The sequence below is a fragment of the Phalacrocorax carbo genome, chromosome 4 (assembly GCF_963921805.1).
Source record: "Phalacrocorax carbo chromosome 4, bPhaCar2.1, whole genome shotgun sequence".
Classification (NCBI taxonomy): Eukaryota; Metazoa; Chordata; class Aves; order Suliformes; family Phalacrocoracidae; genus Phalacrocorax; species Phalacrocorax carbo.
Genome location: NC_087516.1, coordinates 10,920,405 through 10,938,347, shown reverse-complemented (window position 1 = coordinate 10,938,347; position 17,943 = coordinate 10,920,405). Strand labels below are relative to the sequence as shown.

At 41.0% G+C, this 17,943-nt stretch overlaps 1 protein-coding gene across 3 annotated transcripts in view; it reads right to left on the bottom strand.

Annotated features, from left to right (window-relative positions):
• The window catches only part of RGS12 (regulator of G protein signaling 12), an 89,921-nt gene extending 79,344 nt beyond the window's left edge, over nucleotides 1-10,577 (bottom strand). For all 3 annotated transcript variants that reach the window (XM_064449038.1, XM_064449039.1, XM_064449041.1), the window contains exons 1-2: nucleotides 10,421-10,577; nucleotides 780-2,724 (exon numbers count right to left, since the gene is read on the bottom strand). In XM_064449038.1, coding sequence (XP_064305108.1) covers nucleotides 780-2,636 — 1,857 coding nt within the window. In that variant the 5' untranslated portion in view covers nucleotides 2,637-2,724; nucleotides 10,421-10,577. The remainder of the gene's footprint in view (nucleotides 1-779; nucleotides 2,725-10,420) is intronic.
• Between the last annotated feature and the right edge of the window lie 7,366 nt (nucleotides 10,578-17,943).

Sequence of the window (17,943 nt, the reverse complement as noted above, 5' to 3'; positions counted from 1 at the left end):
GAGCAAAACGTGTATGTGACAAAGGGAATGGTATGTAATGATGTTGGATACACCTCCCACTTTTTTTTCAATCTTCTTGCTTTGGTTTACAGAAGCCTAATAGTAGACAAAACAAGTAGATGAAGCAGTAATTTGGAATAAAATTTGAATTACCGCTTCCTGGCAGAACGTTAGATTTGTGACCTAACAGTGGACACTATAATCACCACTAACAACTATCCTTTGATGTAGGTTTAACGCTGCTTGCATTGAGAAATTTGCTGGAATAAATTTTTAAAATAAAATTAAAAGTGTACAATACAAGCTTTTGACTAATGATTAGACTACATCTTTATAAAAATAGGTATCACTAAAATAATAACATTTGCAAGCCAGCCTTCTATAAAAAAAGGAATCAGACTGAAGAACTAGACTGTTTCCATTCTTTTGCTGCTGGAGGTCAGAAGGAACTGAAGTTGCTAGAATGTCATGTCTCCTTTTATTGCAATGCCACTGCAACATTTGGAAACAATGAAGAGACAAGAAGAAATGTGAGAAAGCTCTAACAGACAACAATTCCAGCAGAAGTACAATTCCAGAGCTGCACTCAATTAAACAGGAATATGCAAAGCCTCTGCAAAGGAGAAAGAACCACATTATAGTCTTCATCTAAAATTTTGTAAATTATATAATACATGTTTAGATTTTAGTATGCAAATAACATAGTGTAATAATACCATAGGCTCTAGAGTTTGGGGGTTTTTTTCGTCTATTAGGAACCAGTATCAACATATTCTTACCTTTTTATCTTCTTTAGATTTCCTAATACTGTGTGGAGGGCCAAATTTGTTCTGCATGCAAAACATCTTCTTTGACCATTCATTTTTATGAGATTTTAACTGTGGCTGACCAAAGCTGCCATCAACTCTGTATCTGTCAGCTGGAATCTTATTCATTGGTGGGGGAAGAGTCCCACAGTTAACACTTGACCAGCCATCCGTAGAATCAGTGTACGACTCCTGGTCGCTAGCATTTCCATGCTGCCATTCTTGTAAAACATGCACCGGCAACCACCTCTGATTGCCTATGCCTGCAGCGTTTTTCTTTGATGGGGGTACTGAATTTCGGGAGGAAACCAGTGGAACTTCAATACGAGCAGAAGGACTTAAATGTTTGCTAATATTTTGGGACTTATCATTCTGAATTACTTCTAAAGGAATGTTTCCTTCTTGTTCATGACAGAAGCCATTCCGATGGGAAGTAGGCTGATTTTGTCCCCTTCCTACTGGATTTTCCCATATGCTGTTAGGAATGTGCTTACTCGGATTGCTCCCTAAATCAACCACCAGAACTCTATTATTCTTTTCTTCTTGGTTAAAATTTCCAATCCCACTATCACTGTTACTGCTTGTGCTATTATTCTGATGAGCATCTGCATCGCCATCAAGAAAAGCCCTTGCACGCATTCCCTCGATCAATTCCCCCATATCCCTATACAGGACAGAAATAAACTGAAGAACAGGTAGAGATGATGTTGGAAACTCTAGACAGCCATTTGTGTCTGGATCTGCTGTACATTCCAGCCCAAAACGTCTTGCTATGCCCTGGTGAATTTTATGATGAAATAATTCTGGATCCACCATAAAAACATGGCAAGATGTCCTGAGAACTCCTTCATCTTCCTGAGCCAAGCTTGCATCATCGTTTGTCTGCATTGTAACAAGTCCAAAGAATCTTCTATCATCCGGGCAAACAGCACTGAATGCCAGTTTCTCTGCAGGATATTCTGCCACTACACCTGATTTGTCACTGCAGAGCTGAATACAGTCATGCATTATCTTCATCATCACTAGTGAATGGATTTTTTGTTCTGCCCGCAGGCGCCTCATGCATCCACGAATAGCCTGCAAACTCTCATTTTCCAAATTTGAGGTTGTTGAAGGAAGTTCAATTGAACCTAGGTAACCTACAATCATGGCAACATTTAAAATGCTTGCATCTAATGCAAAGTCTTCTGCACTCTCCAGTCCAATTCTAAAAACTGAATCATCGTTCAGGACTTTGGATATTTCTTCCTTTGACAGTAGGTTTGGATTGCTTACACTTTCATTTCCAGTTTCAAATTTAATAGCAGCAGAATCTGAAAATGATCTTTGTTTTGGTACAGAATTATCTGAGCTACCAGCACAAAGAGTAGGGTTCTCAAAGATCATGTTGAAAATGCCACCAGACTGCATTTCTTCAACAACTTTCTCTGCTCTGTTTATACCCAGGGCTTTAGAGTCAGGTTTGGGTTTCAGCCACCCCTTTCCATCATAAAAACCAACTTCTTCATCACTGGAACATGAATCTATATGACTAATCCCTTCAGCAATGACCATGTGCAGGACTCCAGAACATTTTCCTATAAGCTTCACTACATCTTCATGAGAGGCTTTTTTCACATTGATTTCATTAACTGCAAATATCTGATCTCCTGCTTTAAGTCCAACATAATCTGCAGGGCTTCCTTTCATAACACAACTAAGAACACAAGGCGCTTGTCCAGAAAGGGTAAACCCATAACCTGCTCTTCCTCTAGCAACTTCCACGCTTCTTATCCGAGGAGGAGCATGCATGTTGAGTCGACGTTTGACCGTTTCCCCTGGTCTATACATTTTGAGGTTTTTTCCTAAAATAGGAAACTTTTAATTAGTCCAGTTTTTTGTCATGCTTCACAGTATCACTCCTTTATCTGATGAAGCTCTAAAGAAAGAAAGAAAAAAAGACATTTTAATTCTTAATCATATATCAGGATTTTAATACCCTGTTTCCCTTTACTGTTCAGAAATATTGCTAGTGAACTCTACCAAAAGCTATTGCTAGAGAATAAACACAACACTAAAAATAATTTGAAAAGAACAGGTACACAGTCTTCATTTTACTGATGAGAAAGCAGTAGCAAATGCAAATAAAGTGGCTGGCCAAAATGGCAAAATAACTGAATGGCAAAGCTAAGAACAGACAGTGTTTTGATACTACAGCATGTTACATCTTCCCCCAACTCCACCATTTTACCTACTATTCAGTTAACTTCTGGCTTACTGCACCATTGCAATACCACATTTTACAGCACAATGAAAATCCTGGATGAAGTTCACCTATCCTTTCCCAGCAACCCAAAAATTAGAGCTTAAGTCTTTCTACTCAGCTATAGCCCACCCACCCTTTATACTCAATATACAGAAACAGGTACCAAAAGTATCCATGCCAAACAGGATAGATAAATTACCTCTAGAGCTGCCTGTATCTCTCCACTGACTGTAAAGGCAGCTTACACTAAGTATCTCAAACTTCAACTTTCACATGTGCATTTCAGTTACTTATGCAACAACAAATGGACATTCAGTCATGTATTAGACCAAAGGGATCCAAAAATCAGATTTACTCTGTTACACCAATTAATCTACTCATAAATAACTTGTCAGAAAGCAAATAATTAAAAATGCATTTCAGTCAGTCATTCCAACATCCATGTGTTTTAGTTTAGATAAAAACTTCCAAAAAAAAGAGGAAAAAAGAAGGAACTCCACATGTTGCCAGTATTAATTTAGTCATGGCTTTACAATGAAAATAAAGCAGCTTTACATGAACAGCAAGAAAAAGTAGATTTCAGTACATTTTGGTGCTGACACTGAAGTCAACACTCATCTCGTTCTAATTATACTCAGGCAAATTCCATTGTTTTAAGGACGTTTCCTCCACTAAGTAGGTTAAAATGTATTAAAATGTTTTAATGTATAGAATAGAAATGAAAACTTTTTCAACTTTTGAAACTATCCCCTTGATGCATGATATGAACTCTTACTTCCACAGGTCTGGAGGACTGCTGACTGAAATAACTGGAGGAGTACAGCTACATGAAATTGCAATAAACTCGGTCTGAGCAAGTGAGAACTAATCTGAAAATAATTACTTCTCGGAGTTGGTCCCCAGGCTTATTCATAACTTGGTCACATTTTAACATACTTAGTGTGTCAAGTACTTGAAAGCAAGTATCTGGTATATGTGGGAAAAATGCAGACAACATTTTAGATAAAGACATACACATTATATATAATAGATAGATGTACACACACTGAGACACGCATTTGTTTATCGTATCTAAAGTGTTAAATTAGTGGTCTCCAACCTGCACTACTTGCATGGAAGCAAAATGACCAAGAAATCCTTCTGACAGTGCTCTCAGCTACAGAAATAACAATGAAAAGCACACTCAAAATGTGATGCAACCCACAGCACGCTACTTACACAGTACTTCTACCTGGGATAGAAGTGGCAGAAGGGCCATGTCTCAAAAAGTTCCACAAAGGAAAAAAACCAAAACCCAGCAAACAAAAAACCTCTAAAATACAATTTAGGATCAAAGTCTTAACTACTTAACTACATATGAGCTGTTTGATGACCAAATTCTAAAAAACACTGCTGTTTCTTGAATTTCCTGCTAATATTCAACTACAGGATGTGATTCCCTTAGGACCCTTCTAGATCCTAAATAGGACAGCCTTCAAGATACTACAGAAGACATTCACTTGGCTTTACTTTTGGGTTTTAGTTTGTATTTTTTTGAACACAAGGACATCATGTTTTTATGGCTCCATGGTGCAGCTGTGACTGTTCAATGTAGTATGGTTTTTGCAAATTGTTTTAATATAGCAATTATGTAGCTTCAATAACAACAGTTCCCCTATAATTTGAGAAAATAACTTAGCTTTAAGAAGTCATGAAACTTCACACTTAACCTTTGAATGGAAATCATAACATGAGAAATGCTTTGCAAACATTTAACCAAACTCACATGTTGCTGTAAAACAGCCTTGTCAACTTGCATCCAGTCTTGTGCCTTAAACATAGACTGACCTTTGCTGATGAGACTAAACTTGTGAACCAAGAGATCACTGTACATTCAGCTATCTCTAATTAGGTCTAGTACTTTCTAAGAACAATCATTAAACATTTCAAGATGTAGTTCTTTAAACAAACAAACAAACAAAAAACCTAGCTAACAAATGCCCGATAGTCAATAAAAACCTGCTATCTAGCAGCATAAATATATACATGTTTTAATTTGCCTTACAGTGAATATTTCTGTTCTTGACTGTCTGGAGAATAGCCTAATGCAGCCCTTGGGTACCCTCCAAAACTGGGCTGCTAACCTGGTCAACATAAAGCGCTGTAGTATGTGGCACCTAAAAGTGCTACTATCTTGCAAGAAATAAACTATTGAAAGAGTATTAGATTATAAATAATCTGATAAAAATATAAGAAGAAGCAGTAGTTACAAAAAATTAAGGTTCAATATTGTAATGTTGATAAGAAAGAACAGATTTTTCCAACTATCTTTCTAATCTATAAAAAGTAACCCTACATGCAACTATGAAAAATATACACAATGAAAACAGAGTTAGGCTGCTCTTGGGAAGAAGCAAACCCCAGCACTGTCTTTCTTACATCATGATTCCACATCGAGAAGTTGTGGAGAACAGGGGATGTCCCAGAGGACTGGAAGAAGGTAAATGTTACCACTGTCTACAAGAAAAGCTCGAGGGAGGATCCAGGTAACTATAGGCCCATCAGCCTTACTTCAATCCCTGGGAAAGTTATGGAATGAATCCTCCTGGGGCCATCACAAGTCAATTGAAGCACGTGATTGGGAAAAGCCAACGTGGCTTCAATAAAGGCAGATCGTGCTTGACAAACCTGGTGGCCTCTATGACAAAGTGACTTGCCTGGTTGACATGGGGTGGGCGGTGGACATTGTCTACCTGGACTTCTCCAAGGCCTTCGATACGGTCCCCCATAGTCTCCTCCTTAAGAAATTGATGCGTTACGGCCTAGACAAGTGGACTGTGCAGTGGGTGGGGAACTGTCTGACAGGCCACACCCAAAGGGTGGTGGTAAATAGTTCCTTTTCCAAGTGGCAACCTGTCACTAGTGGAGTCCCCCAGGGATCAATATTGGGCCCAATGTTATACAATATCTTTATAAGTGATCTGGATAACGGGATCAAGCGTAGCCTGACGAAGTTTGCAGATGACACCACATTCAGTGGGGAAGTAGACACTCCAGAAGGGAGAGATGCTCTGCAGGGAGACCTGGATAGGCTGGAAGAGCGGGCCAGCAAGAACCTTATGAAGTTCAACAAGGAAAAGTGTAAGGTCATGCATCTGGGAAAACATAATCCGGGAGTGCAGTACAGACTGCGATCCACCTGGCTGGAAAGCAGCTCTGTGGAAAGGGACCTGGGGGTCCTGGTGGACAGAACGCTCAACATGAGCGAACAGTGTGCTGTGGCCAAGAAGGTCAACAGGATCCTGGGTTGCATCAAAAAGGGCATCGCCAGCAGAGATGAAGTCATTATCCTGCTCTACTCAGTGCTTGTCAGGCCACACCTGGAGTACTGTGTAATTCTGGTCCCCGCTGTACAAAAAGGATGTGGACAGGCTGGAAGGGGTCCAGAGAAGGGGCACCAAGAAGATCAAAGGACTGGGAAGCTGCCATATGAGGATAGGCTGGGAGAATTGGGTTTGTTCAGCCTTGAGAAAAGGAGGCTTAGAGGGGATCTCATCACCATGTACCAGTAATTAAGGGGTAGTTACAAAGAAGATGGAGACTCCCTTTTTACACGGAGTCCCATGGAGAGGACAAGGGGGAATGGACGCAAGTTGTTCTCGGGGAGATTCCGATTGGACACGGGAGGGAAATTTTTCACAGTGAGGACAGTCAGCCATTGGAATAATCTCCCCAGGGAAGTGGTTGACTAGGCCACATTGGACACCTTTAAGAGTCGCCTGGACAGGGTTCTGGGCCATCTTGTCTAGCCTGTGCTCTTCCTAGAAAGGTTGGACTAGATGATCCCTGAGGTCCCTTCCAACCTGGGATCCTGTGATTTGCTATGACAGGATTCCTTCCAGCTCCATTCACAAGTCAATTTATCTATATGCCTTCCTAACCTATGCCCCTTACACATCAAGCATTTATTCCAGATGATAGCCACTGATAAGGGAACATCATTCCAAAACCTGACCATTATAAAAACAAAACATAAGGCTGCTAATGCATTACTTCTCTCTACTGATGAAGTTCCAGAGGTGTGAAGACTTCTAGCTCTTAATTTGTGTAATTTTGTGAGTGGAAAGTTAGGACGTAATTCAACATTAAAGGGCTCTTTGCTATTAATGTATACACTAAAAAGAAAAAAAAAAAACCAAAACAAAGAAAAAACTGTTACGTCAGTAGAAAAGCCGTCTCTTCCCTCCTCCAGTAGCTAAATATTTTTGCATTTTTTGTGCCAATTACACACATGACAAATAACAGCTCACAAAATTTATCAAGGAAACTTCAAGACAAAGGACAAATGTAGCTCTTCTGCAAGAACACTCAGCATTCAAATGTTTTACTGCAACAATGGCACGGCAGGCAAATTGGAAAAATTACTAAAATAGTGTTTCACTTAACCAGAGAGATTCCGACAGAGGTTAGTTGAGTTACAAACTGTTAACAAACTAGTGCAAAACTAAATTATCAAATTACCTAACTGCCTAGGTTTTCTTTTAATTTCTTTGCAGATTTTAAACCTGGAGCTAAGGAGAAAAGGCACAAACTTCCACAGTTTCAAAGTAATCATATGGCTGAATATCCTTTTCCTGTCACAGATTCCAAAATGTAGTGTATCTAGTGATACAAATACGTCATTTTAGTTGCACTAATATAAAGCTTTGCAGGTGTCTGCATGTTTACTAAAGCATGAAATTACTAGTGAACTATATAACCTGTGATAATTGTCACAAGTAACCAAAGATAAGATTATTTGAGCTTTTGATTTTCAGTATAATTACTGAATCTTACTGAGCCTACGAAAAATATACTCCTGTAATTACTTCTAATAATTATGGCACTGAATTTTATGGGTTTGATAGCATAACTACATTCGGTCATATACAGTAGGTCAGAAAAATGGTTACACCACAATATTACACATGTCCAAGCTCACTTTGACTTTCACTAAATATGATAAAGTAAGCCTTAAAGAAAAGAGTCCATACAATACCAAAACCAAAACACATTAGTGAGTATTAGCTGGGAGGATATGTGCCTTTTGCAGGAGAACACTCAACTATAAAAGCAGAATAATTTGTAATACATAGCAAATAAATCCTAAGCAAATTACATAGGTTTGTGACATTTCAATGTAGTCATTAAAAACGCTGAAACTAAAGAACTCCTACTATCATTTGAAAAACACTGCAAATATAAAATTACTACTATGATTTCAGAAAGTTCAGCAAAATTTGTACCAACACAGCTTGGTAATATGACACAAAGCAAATACAGTTTAATAACTACAAAATATCTCACAGGACATTTCAGACAGAAACACTAACATATACAAATTAAGCGTTGTTCAAGTGTGTGAAATAACATAATCTGCCCATATACATCAGCTTTGTCACAGAACTGCAAAACAAAAATAAACATTGGAGTCTTCTGCCCATATACGTTCTGGTCTACCATTTCAATCAATTATTTTTGGGGTATAAAACTCCAAAAATACCAGGTATGGTTGAACTGTACTTTATCCCACAAACACCACATTTCTTTATGTAATGTTTTTACATAACCATGCTAGCTTTTCGTGTCATTTTCAAACCCCCTACTACAGAGAAAATTATACTTATTTGCTTACTTTCAAGGGAAAGAGGTGGTTTGTTTCCTGCTTCTGCTTTTGTTAACTCATAGCAACAAGAAGAGCAAACAAACGGGAGGCATTCTGTTAAAGTCTATGTTAGACCATATCCTTAACAGTTACAGAGGGCAGTCAGGGCGCATGTGAAGTTTAAGACTAAATTACTGACCACCAGTTCATTCTGAAAAGCCTGTGGAATCGAGCTGATACTCAGCTCTACAGCATCCATGTTAATGTGCTTGCCTTTTTTTCTTGAAGAGCAGAGAACTGGTTGGCTTCATTTTGTTTCTCAATAGTGAGACTGTAAGAGGATAAAGCGTGCAAAGTGGAAGCACATAGAGGAGAGAGACTGTTCCCTCATCCCTCACACACGTCTTGAAGTATTGCAAAAGACTCCTCAGCATGGGTGCCGCTCATTAAGGCAGAGCTGACTTTCACAAATGATGCCACTACAAAGATCAAATGAAGTTATAAAATTTGAATTCCACTCACTATTCAAATGTGGTACATGTTTATAGACAAGTTACACGAGAAATATAACAGCACAACCTGTAGAAGACAGCTACCAGTTGTTTGAGAACTTGGGTGGGACAATATTTTAATAAAACATTTTATCAGCTTCACAACTGGCAAAACATACCATTATGTTTCCTGTATAAGCAGCAACTGCTTCCCCAGAAAACAATTAGGTGTACCTAGCACGATCATTCAAAAAACACTGACTTTAATTAGTAACAGCAGGCTAAAAAAATAGTTGTTAATAGAAACTCTCCTCACACTGAAACCAGCGTACGAAGAGCACAACCATGACATTTGCTGTTTTGTCTGACAGGACTCCTGCGACTAAGGACAAAGTTTTCTAAAGCTGCCGTATAAACAGTCACGTGCTTGCACCTCATTAATTTGTTTATTGTATTTAAGAACGCGAAAAGGTTTTGCTGGTAGTTTGGCATTTTTTTCCCCCTTCTTTTCTTGCAAATACATTCCAGAACTGTTGGGACGCCGGGAGAAGGGGCAGCATTTCAGACTGAAGCAGCGACAGGCGAGATCTGCTCCGCTCAGGATTAAAGGCGGTCGGGAAAGGCTCAGGAGGGTTCGCAGCCCCGGCGCTTCCAGGCAAAGGCGAGAGCCAGGAGGGTAACGTCCGACTCCCGCCCCTAGCCTGGGGGGAGCCGCTCAAAGTTCGCCCCGCCGGCTCCTCCGGCGGCACAAGCTCCCCGGCCGCTGCCCGCCTGCCAGGGGGGCTCCGGCCCCGGCCGGGCGCTGCCTTCCGCGGGGCGCGGGGGCACCCGCGGGCGGAGGGCGACCGGCAGGCCCGGGCGGCGCGGAGCCGGGCTGCGGGTCAGCGCTGCCGCTCCCCGCCTCGAGCAACGGTCCACGGGGTCACACGGTAACCGCCCCGGGGGGCAGCCGCTTCCAGGGAGGGTGGAGCTGCGGGGAGGGGAGCGGCGGCACCTGAACCCGCCGCGGGCACGGTTTGAAACACCGAGCGGTAAAACGACGGAGAACAGGGACCCCCCCCCCGCCCCGTCCGCGCCGCCGCCGGGGGTCGCGGGCAGCGCCGCCGCCTGAGGGGCGCGCAGAGGGGGCGCTGCCCTCCCACCCCCCCCGCTCCCCTCCCCCCGGCTCCCCTCACGCCGCCTCCCACCCTACCCCGAGCGGGGTCCCGAGCCAGGCGCTCGGCGGCGAGGGGCGGTCGCTCCCCCTCTCACTCACCTCCGTCCCCCAGGACTCCGGCTACTCTACTGAGGCACCAGCTCCCCCGGTCACCGGGGAGACGGGCGCCGGGCTCCGCCGCACAGCGCCTCGGCCACTGGCTGCAGGGATCTGTCAGTCACCGCACTCACCCGGCAGGGGTGGCGGTCGGGTTCCCGGACAGAGAAAGGGGAGAGACAATACCCGGCGCCAAAGAACTACAGCTCCCGGCGTGCCTTGCGAGCGGCCAGCTATCCGCGGCCGTGGGCAGCGGGCCGCGCGGGGCATGCCGGGAATCGTAGTTCTTGATGCTCCCCAAGCAGGGCGCTCCTCCGGCGGGGAGGGCAGTGCGCAGGCGCGGGCTGCCGGCGCTCTTTCGAACGGGGCAGCGCCGGCGCCTGTGGGGCTGAGGCGGGGAGGGGTGGTCCCGCGGCCGAAACCGAGGGGAGGAATTAAACGATCTATATCGCACAGTAGCGACAACTATTTCGGTCCTCTCGGAGTCGGGAGGGCAAAGTGGAGCCGCTCCTCACAGAAACAGCTCTACGGCGTTGTCTGGATCGCTAGGATAACCTGCAGCTCTGGAGCGGTGCTGAGGGAAGGGGCAGGTGGGTCAGGGAGGACAGGCTGGGAGGCGTTCGGAGGTGCATCAAACAGGTATGCCCTGCCTCAGGAGCCCAGGAAGAAAGTGAGACAGGCCCTGGAAGGTAAAGGTGAAAGTGGGAGGGAGCAGGGTGGCACTGAGCTCAACCGTTAAGCCATCTGATGAGGGCGAGGAGGTGGGCGAGGCATCCAAAGGGCCAGAGTATCTGTAAAGGGGAAGTTTTCCCACCCAGATGGAGCAGGGCTCAGGCAACGAGTTCTCAAAATACGTTGGGGACAGCACTTTATTTCAAAAGGGCAGTACTAGAAAATCTGGTTTTAAAGAGGAGAAATAGGAAGAGGGGAAGATGGCACACACAAACGTGAACACCAACTAAGTGATTCCCAAGGAATCATAGAATCATTAAGGTTGCAAAAGACCTCTAAGATCATCAAGTCCAGCTGTCAACCCAACACCACCTTGCCTCCTAAACCATGTCCCTAATATAAGGTCCAGAACAAAGGGAGAATTGAACAAATATATTTCACTTTCCTACAGAACCTGAAAAGATTTTGTGCTCTTTGCAGAAGACTCTGATCTTTAATTGTGAATAAGGACTGGCAGAAATTATTTGTACGTAGGGGATTTCTTCAAAGTCTATCTATGCACTGGAACCTGAAATGGAACAGAACCTACCAGTCACAAGGTGAAGAAGAATGCTTACCTTGTCTTTAGGTTTCTTTCAATCTCCAGAGCAGGATATATATCCCACATCTCACTGCTGCTGTTAGGTCTGCAAGAAAACTTTTAAACTTTAAAAGTGTGGCTTGATGGTTTAGCTTCAGTAATTTAATTTTTATCCAGTCTAGGACATGTTTTCTTAATACCTCCTTGCCTTTCTGAAATGCTCTTTGGAAAAATAGAGGATCCTGCTCCTCCAGTCTTACCTCTACCTTCTCATTCTGCTGGTTTTTTTTCTTTGTCACTGCATCCCAAGGAGATTTCTACCAACATGAAACATTTTGGATCAGGTTAAACCCCAATTTTGTTATCTCACCGAGTTTTATGGAAAAAGCTTATGAAGGGGAAAGTAACTGAATAAAGTATGCATTTCTTTTCTTCATCCTCACAGAACACATCTTGGCAGCTCAGCATAAAATTACAAGATGTTAGTCCTCCTAACTTCTCCAGACATACTGTGTCCTATAAAAGTAATTTTTAATCCTTTAGGGAGACTAAAAATTCAAACTATAAACACGAAAATTGACTGATTTTAAACTTCAGGTGTGATTGATTCTTTCAGGTGTAGTACAGTAGTTTTTAAAAATACTCTAGAGATCTAAATTTGCCCAAACAAGTCCTTAGTTATCCCTTTGTCTGGGAAGATTTCACAGGGACAAAAATTCTGTTCCACAAACAAAAGGTTTTGTTATGGATTGCTATCCCTTAATAGCCTAATTGCTTCCAACTTCTATAAGGCCATCAAGACTATATGTCTTTTGCCACTGTTTCTGCTGCGTGTACTACCTCAGCTCATCTGGCATTTACTTGCATTACCTCCTTGCCTATGGAAGGGAAGATGTGGGAACTGTGTATTTCTAACAGTCTGACCTTGTAAACAAATGTAACAGAAGAAAATCTCTTTGAAAGTGACAAGGGGACTTGTAATTATTCCATAGAGGTGTTTTCAGGTGTCCCATTGAGCCTTTCTGACGTCAATAAAAAGAAACTATGCTGTATTTTGTTTCAAAGAGGAGGGATGCTAGAAATGGTGCCAGCGTTTACTAACTATGAAATAATTATTCCATGGCAATGCCAGATTACTTCTTCCACAGATACTGAACCTGTCCTATTTCTGATAGCCAAGAGAACTGATTGGCTGTTTGTAATAGCACAGCAGTATGTAATTAGTACAACGTCACAGAAGGCTTCTCTGTAGCAGATCAGAATTTCCTACATGAGTATTGCTCAGCAAGGAAGAACTGAACACCTAGGCTGGCATGGAAACAGGTGTGCTCACACAGCCTACTTGCAGGCAGAAAATACTGAAATACTTAACTCATCGTGAATGAATTTAGTGCTTTTCTTCCATGTTTTTGGAAATGGTGATTAAGACTTTATGTGAGACTCTTCAACAAGGTGATGAATGGCCCCTCACAAATCCACGCAGGGTCTCTTACTGTTTTCACCACTGTTGGAGACAATAAAGGAAGACAGGGTATGAAACAAAGTGATAAGGATTTGTGGCTTTGGGGCTGTAAAAGCTTTGGCTTATAAACCTAAGTAGCTTAGTGTTGGGTATACAGACATCTCAATCACACCAAGGGTGGCTGTCACTAAACAACTTTTCAGATTTGATCTGGAGAGGTTTACAACTCATACTGTAATGAAGTGTGATTATTGCTGTACAAACACCAGATGAGAAGTCAGAAAAATAAAACTAGTCCAGCATCTGATGCAAAGTCTATGGTTTTAATTACCATTGTTTAATTACCTTGGTTAAAGGCATGAAAGCGTGGGTTGCTCCAAAAAGGATTTTAGACATCCAGAAATATCCTCACATAAATGTCAATTTTCTCATTTAATGCTTTCAACATGTTCAAAATAATAAAATTTTGTATAATTGTCAGCATTAAATGCTCTTCAGTATACAAACTTCATTCCAATTTTCCTAGCTTCATTTTGCTCTGAACATCAGGGATGATTATCTAGCATATACATTACAGTTAGCTTATGTTAATAATGTTAATATGTAGTTGGGAGCAAAATCCTCATCAGAGAACTTATTTCTTAAATTCCAAAAACTCGTCCTCCTTCAGTGAACCATCAACATCCAACCCAAAGGATCAGTGAAGATCAAGTTTTCCACACTGAGGACTGCAAGATGAACGCAGCCATCAATATCTACCTTGGTTTACTAGTTAAATGAAAAGGTTTTTCTAAAAATTAGATTATTTTAAACATAGGCTTCTGCCTAGTGGGAGAGACTCTTGGCGGTGGGAAAAGAAAAAAAGTATTTTTATATAAAAGCATTTTGGTTTGGATGATAGTGTTTCCCACCCTAGCACACCAAGATGAAAAAAAACCTTTACAAGGAGCTGGCTAGTAGTAGAACTAAACAGGGACACTGATCTTGTTAAATCTTGACTAGCCAATAGAAGACACATCCTCTCCAAATCCTGCTTAGACATAAAAGGATTGATCTATGTACCTAGTGCATCTACTTAGCTTTGTAATTGTATCCTTACCAACTGTGTTATTTGATTAAACATTAAAATATAGTTAAATAGTTTTTGTGTTGAAAGAGTCATGTGTGCAATTGCTCTTAAATATGTGAATGGTACCATTTGCATATTTGAAGGTTTACAAGGTAAATGGTCTGGAACATCTTTCTCAGTGTGAAAACAGGCACAGCAAGGCCATGGTCCTGCCTGCTCCTTTGGATAGCACTGCAATATAAATAACATTATTTAGTATCTTAAGAAAATTTATTTCCCTACAGTGGAATGCTCTATACTTATTTTCCCAAATTCACTAATGTAAATCAAATTAAGAATGTTGTTCTATACAAAACCTGAAGACATAAATTATTGGTCATTGACCTCCATTTTTCTTCCCTTACCTATGACTACATGTGATTAAGGTTGTGTCACAGCAAACCTCCAATGCTGATGAGCAACCCTGATTGATTTTTAAACTGAATTATTTTAAACTTTTAATTTCATATGGTGTCATGGACACCTTCTGATATTGTTAAAACTCATAAACAAAAATTTAAAAAATTCATTTTCTCATGTATTTAATTCTATTTTTTTGCCCTGAAAGGATATTTCTGAGACATTACTGGAAGGTTTGTTGGATTTGGGTTTTGGTGGGTGGTTTTTTTTTAAGCCTCAGAGCTTTAATCTTGAAATTCAAAATGGCCTGACTAATTAGCCTGCCATGGCCTTGCTGCTGCATTTAAGCTGTGTCTTCTGTCCCATTGGGTTCATTTAAGCAGAGTGTCTTCGGTCCCAATCGGGCTTAAAAACGTGTATCATCTAGTAGCTGAATTTACATGTTCTGGAGACGCACTGTATATTTTTTGTGCTGTAAGGAAAAGGGATATCTCAGGGAGGTATCCCTTGTGGCTCTAAGTACCGTGACAAAAAAGTCATTATCATATTCAGCAATATCTTCTCACAGAGCAAGCAAGCGCCATCCTTGCATCTAAACAGCCAGCTGAGTTAGGAGCAGGAGTGACATCTTCTAGTGCTCTACTCCCATCTCCCTGTTTTTCCTCTTTGAGGTCATTTTCAGTGCGGCGCTTAGGTTCACACACCATACAAGGGTGACGTACCAGGACCCTGCTGGGTAGGTTTATTGCTACACACATTTCCTAAGTGATGAGGCACAGATGTCAGTATAAAAGTGCCACTCATATCCGTAAACCTCAGGAAAAACATGCTAAGAGTTCCCCATGTTCACACATGATTCCATGAAAAGAAACTGAGTGAAAATGAGAACCTGAGGCACTGAAGAGGTGACATGAGTAACAGCCAGAGAAAGTAACTTTGCATATTCCTATTTAATGTAATTCCCCTGATAAAAGATCCTGGCTCCAGGACAAAATGCAGCATTAAAGTGAGGAGGAGGGATCCTCTACTCCCAGTATTTAACTCTGGAATCAGAGCAGGTGTTTTACCACCTCTCCACTTGGGATGTGACAAAGTCAAGTCAGAGCATTTTCCCATTTCCTCATCCAAACTTTTTATCTCCAAACTTTGAAGAAGACAGAAGGCCCTTTTGGACCAAGTTTAGTCTGTCTTTAGGATACCTGCAGAGGCACTGCTCTGCTTGTGGTAATCTCTTCTCCTGAAGTTCACATGACCGCAGTGATGCTTAGGTCCACCTCGGCAGAGGTGGTTTTGGTGCAAACAGCTTCCATGCCTAATAACACAGAATGACAGGATTCTGCCCTGGCTGACTTCACCTTCCTCCACCTCATAACTAGATTCTGAATGGCTTTTAAGATTAGAAGATACCTGCTCATTCTGGGTAAAAATTATCATTACTATTAGTATGCAAACTCATCAAGATATACCTACATAAAGTAGAATAATTTTTTTGTGCTCCACCAAAACTTTGGTTTCACTGAAGACTAGCCTTGCAGTTACTCTAAATGACCTTTTGGAACAAAAAGAAACTGTTTTCTTCATTAGGTGCATTTGTTAAGCGTCATTTTGGCCTTGAGAGCATGTGTGGAAGTCTTCTCAGTGCCCTCACCATCACTTCTTAAGGTTCCTGTCAGAACTAGGTTAAGGTCTTGCTTCCTACTAAAATTCTGTTCCATGGTGAAAGTTGAATGTTGACGATTTATTTCCTTGAACCTGTGGCAGCCAAATTCATCTTTTGCCTTTTTAAGGATATAAAATTTGTGGTGGCAGTTTCATGAGCCAGGTCATCCAGGCAGTTCCTGCTGAAATCCCAGTGATTATGGCTGATCCTCCCTAAACATCCTTTCTTTTATAATTGGCTTACTCCAAGTTATTGCCTAGGATAACATCCTAATTTCATCTGAAACAGAAACTATCTTCAACTGAAGAAGCTAGTACCGCTTTGTAAATGAACTACAATGCACATGGGGTGTTGCATGGAGTTCTTCATCACACAAATGAGCACGTACAGTCAGTCACAGAGAAGGAAAGTCTAGTTAAGAATAAAGTTCTTCAGTGCGTATCGTACCTTCTTTAACCACCTTCCTAAAATAAGCTCATGGCTTATTCACATGAGAATGCATAAACCAAATCAAATTCTTCCCAGCAAGGAGGCATGAAACCAGTGCATATTTCTGGTGCGATCTGTATTAGGCTGTTTCAACTGGGACAAAATTCAGTCATAGTTTTTACTGAATGTTAACCAATGTGAACGAGCTCTAAATAGGCTTAAGTCCTTGAATACAGGTCACGTGTAGATATAAACCCTATGTGGACAGTTGTATTTTTGTGACAGATTTAACAGTGGTGTATTTCATCTACATCTAGTGACATTCCAAGTTAAGCTAACTGAAAAAGAAGTATATAAAATCTTATTCGTAGAAGTTTAAAGAAAGTATACTGTTATAGTTAACACCACACAAGCTCACGTGGGCAAGGTTTTATGCATCCATAAAGGAGACTGCATTTGTTCTAATTATATTGATATAAAGACAAATTAGAGTTAAACCTGCAGGGGGAAGAATGAGGATCATGGAGAGTTTTTAAAGTAGTTTTAATTAATTTTCTAAATATGTTTACTTTGCAGTTCATAGAAAATTGATATTCCTATAGCTTCCCTCAGTGACACAAGCCTTCCTCAAGCTGTGATAAGTACTTCTCAACATTTAAGTATGTAGCAAATTTTATACCCTTAATAGTATGCACCAATTAATTTTTTTCTTGCAATGCATAGCAACCCAGAACTTACCCCTAAGATAACAACATAGAGTCAGGAAGTTAGACTTTTGTTGAAAATGTTATCAATACATTTACAAATCCAAATTCAGATATACATGGCTGAGCATTTTAAACATTATTTGCCAAATTCTTAGAACCTGATGGAAGAAGCACAGTTGAAGAAAACAGAGTTATAAAAGGATTCATTTTCAGATGACTGAAGGCAACTACTTTGAAGGATATTTTTATATGAGTGACTTTCTTTAAAAAAATACTTTAGTACTGAAAAAGAGATTTGGAATACAAGCAACACCCTTCACTACATTGCAAATATTTTACAAAGACATAACTTTCAACCAGGATCAAACTGAGATCCTATCTGTAGTAATAAGGGTCTTTTCCAACCTTAATGATTCTATGATTCTATGATTAATTAGTCAGCTCTAGATAACTGGATGTCATTCACTGCAGATGACTGATCTGTTTTTCAAAGAACGTACCTGAAATTATTCATGCTTATTAGAAATGTGTGTCAATAAAACACCTTA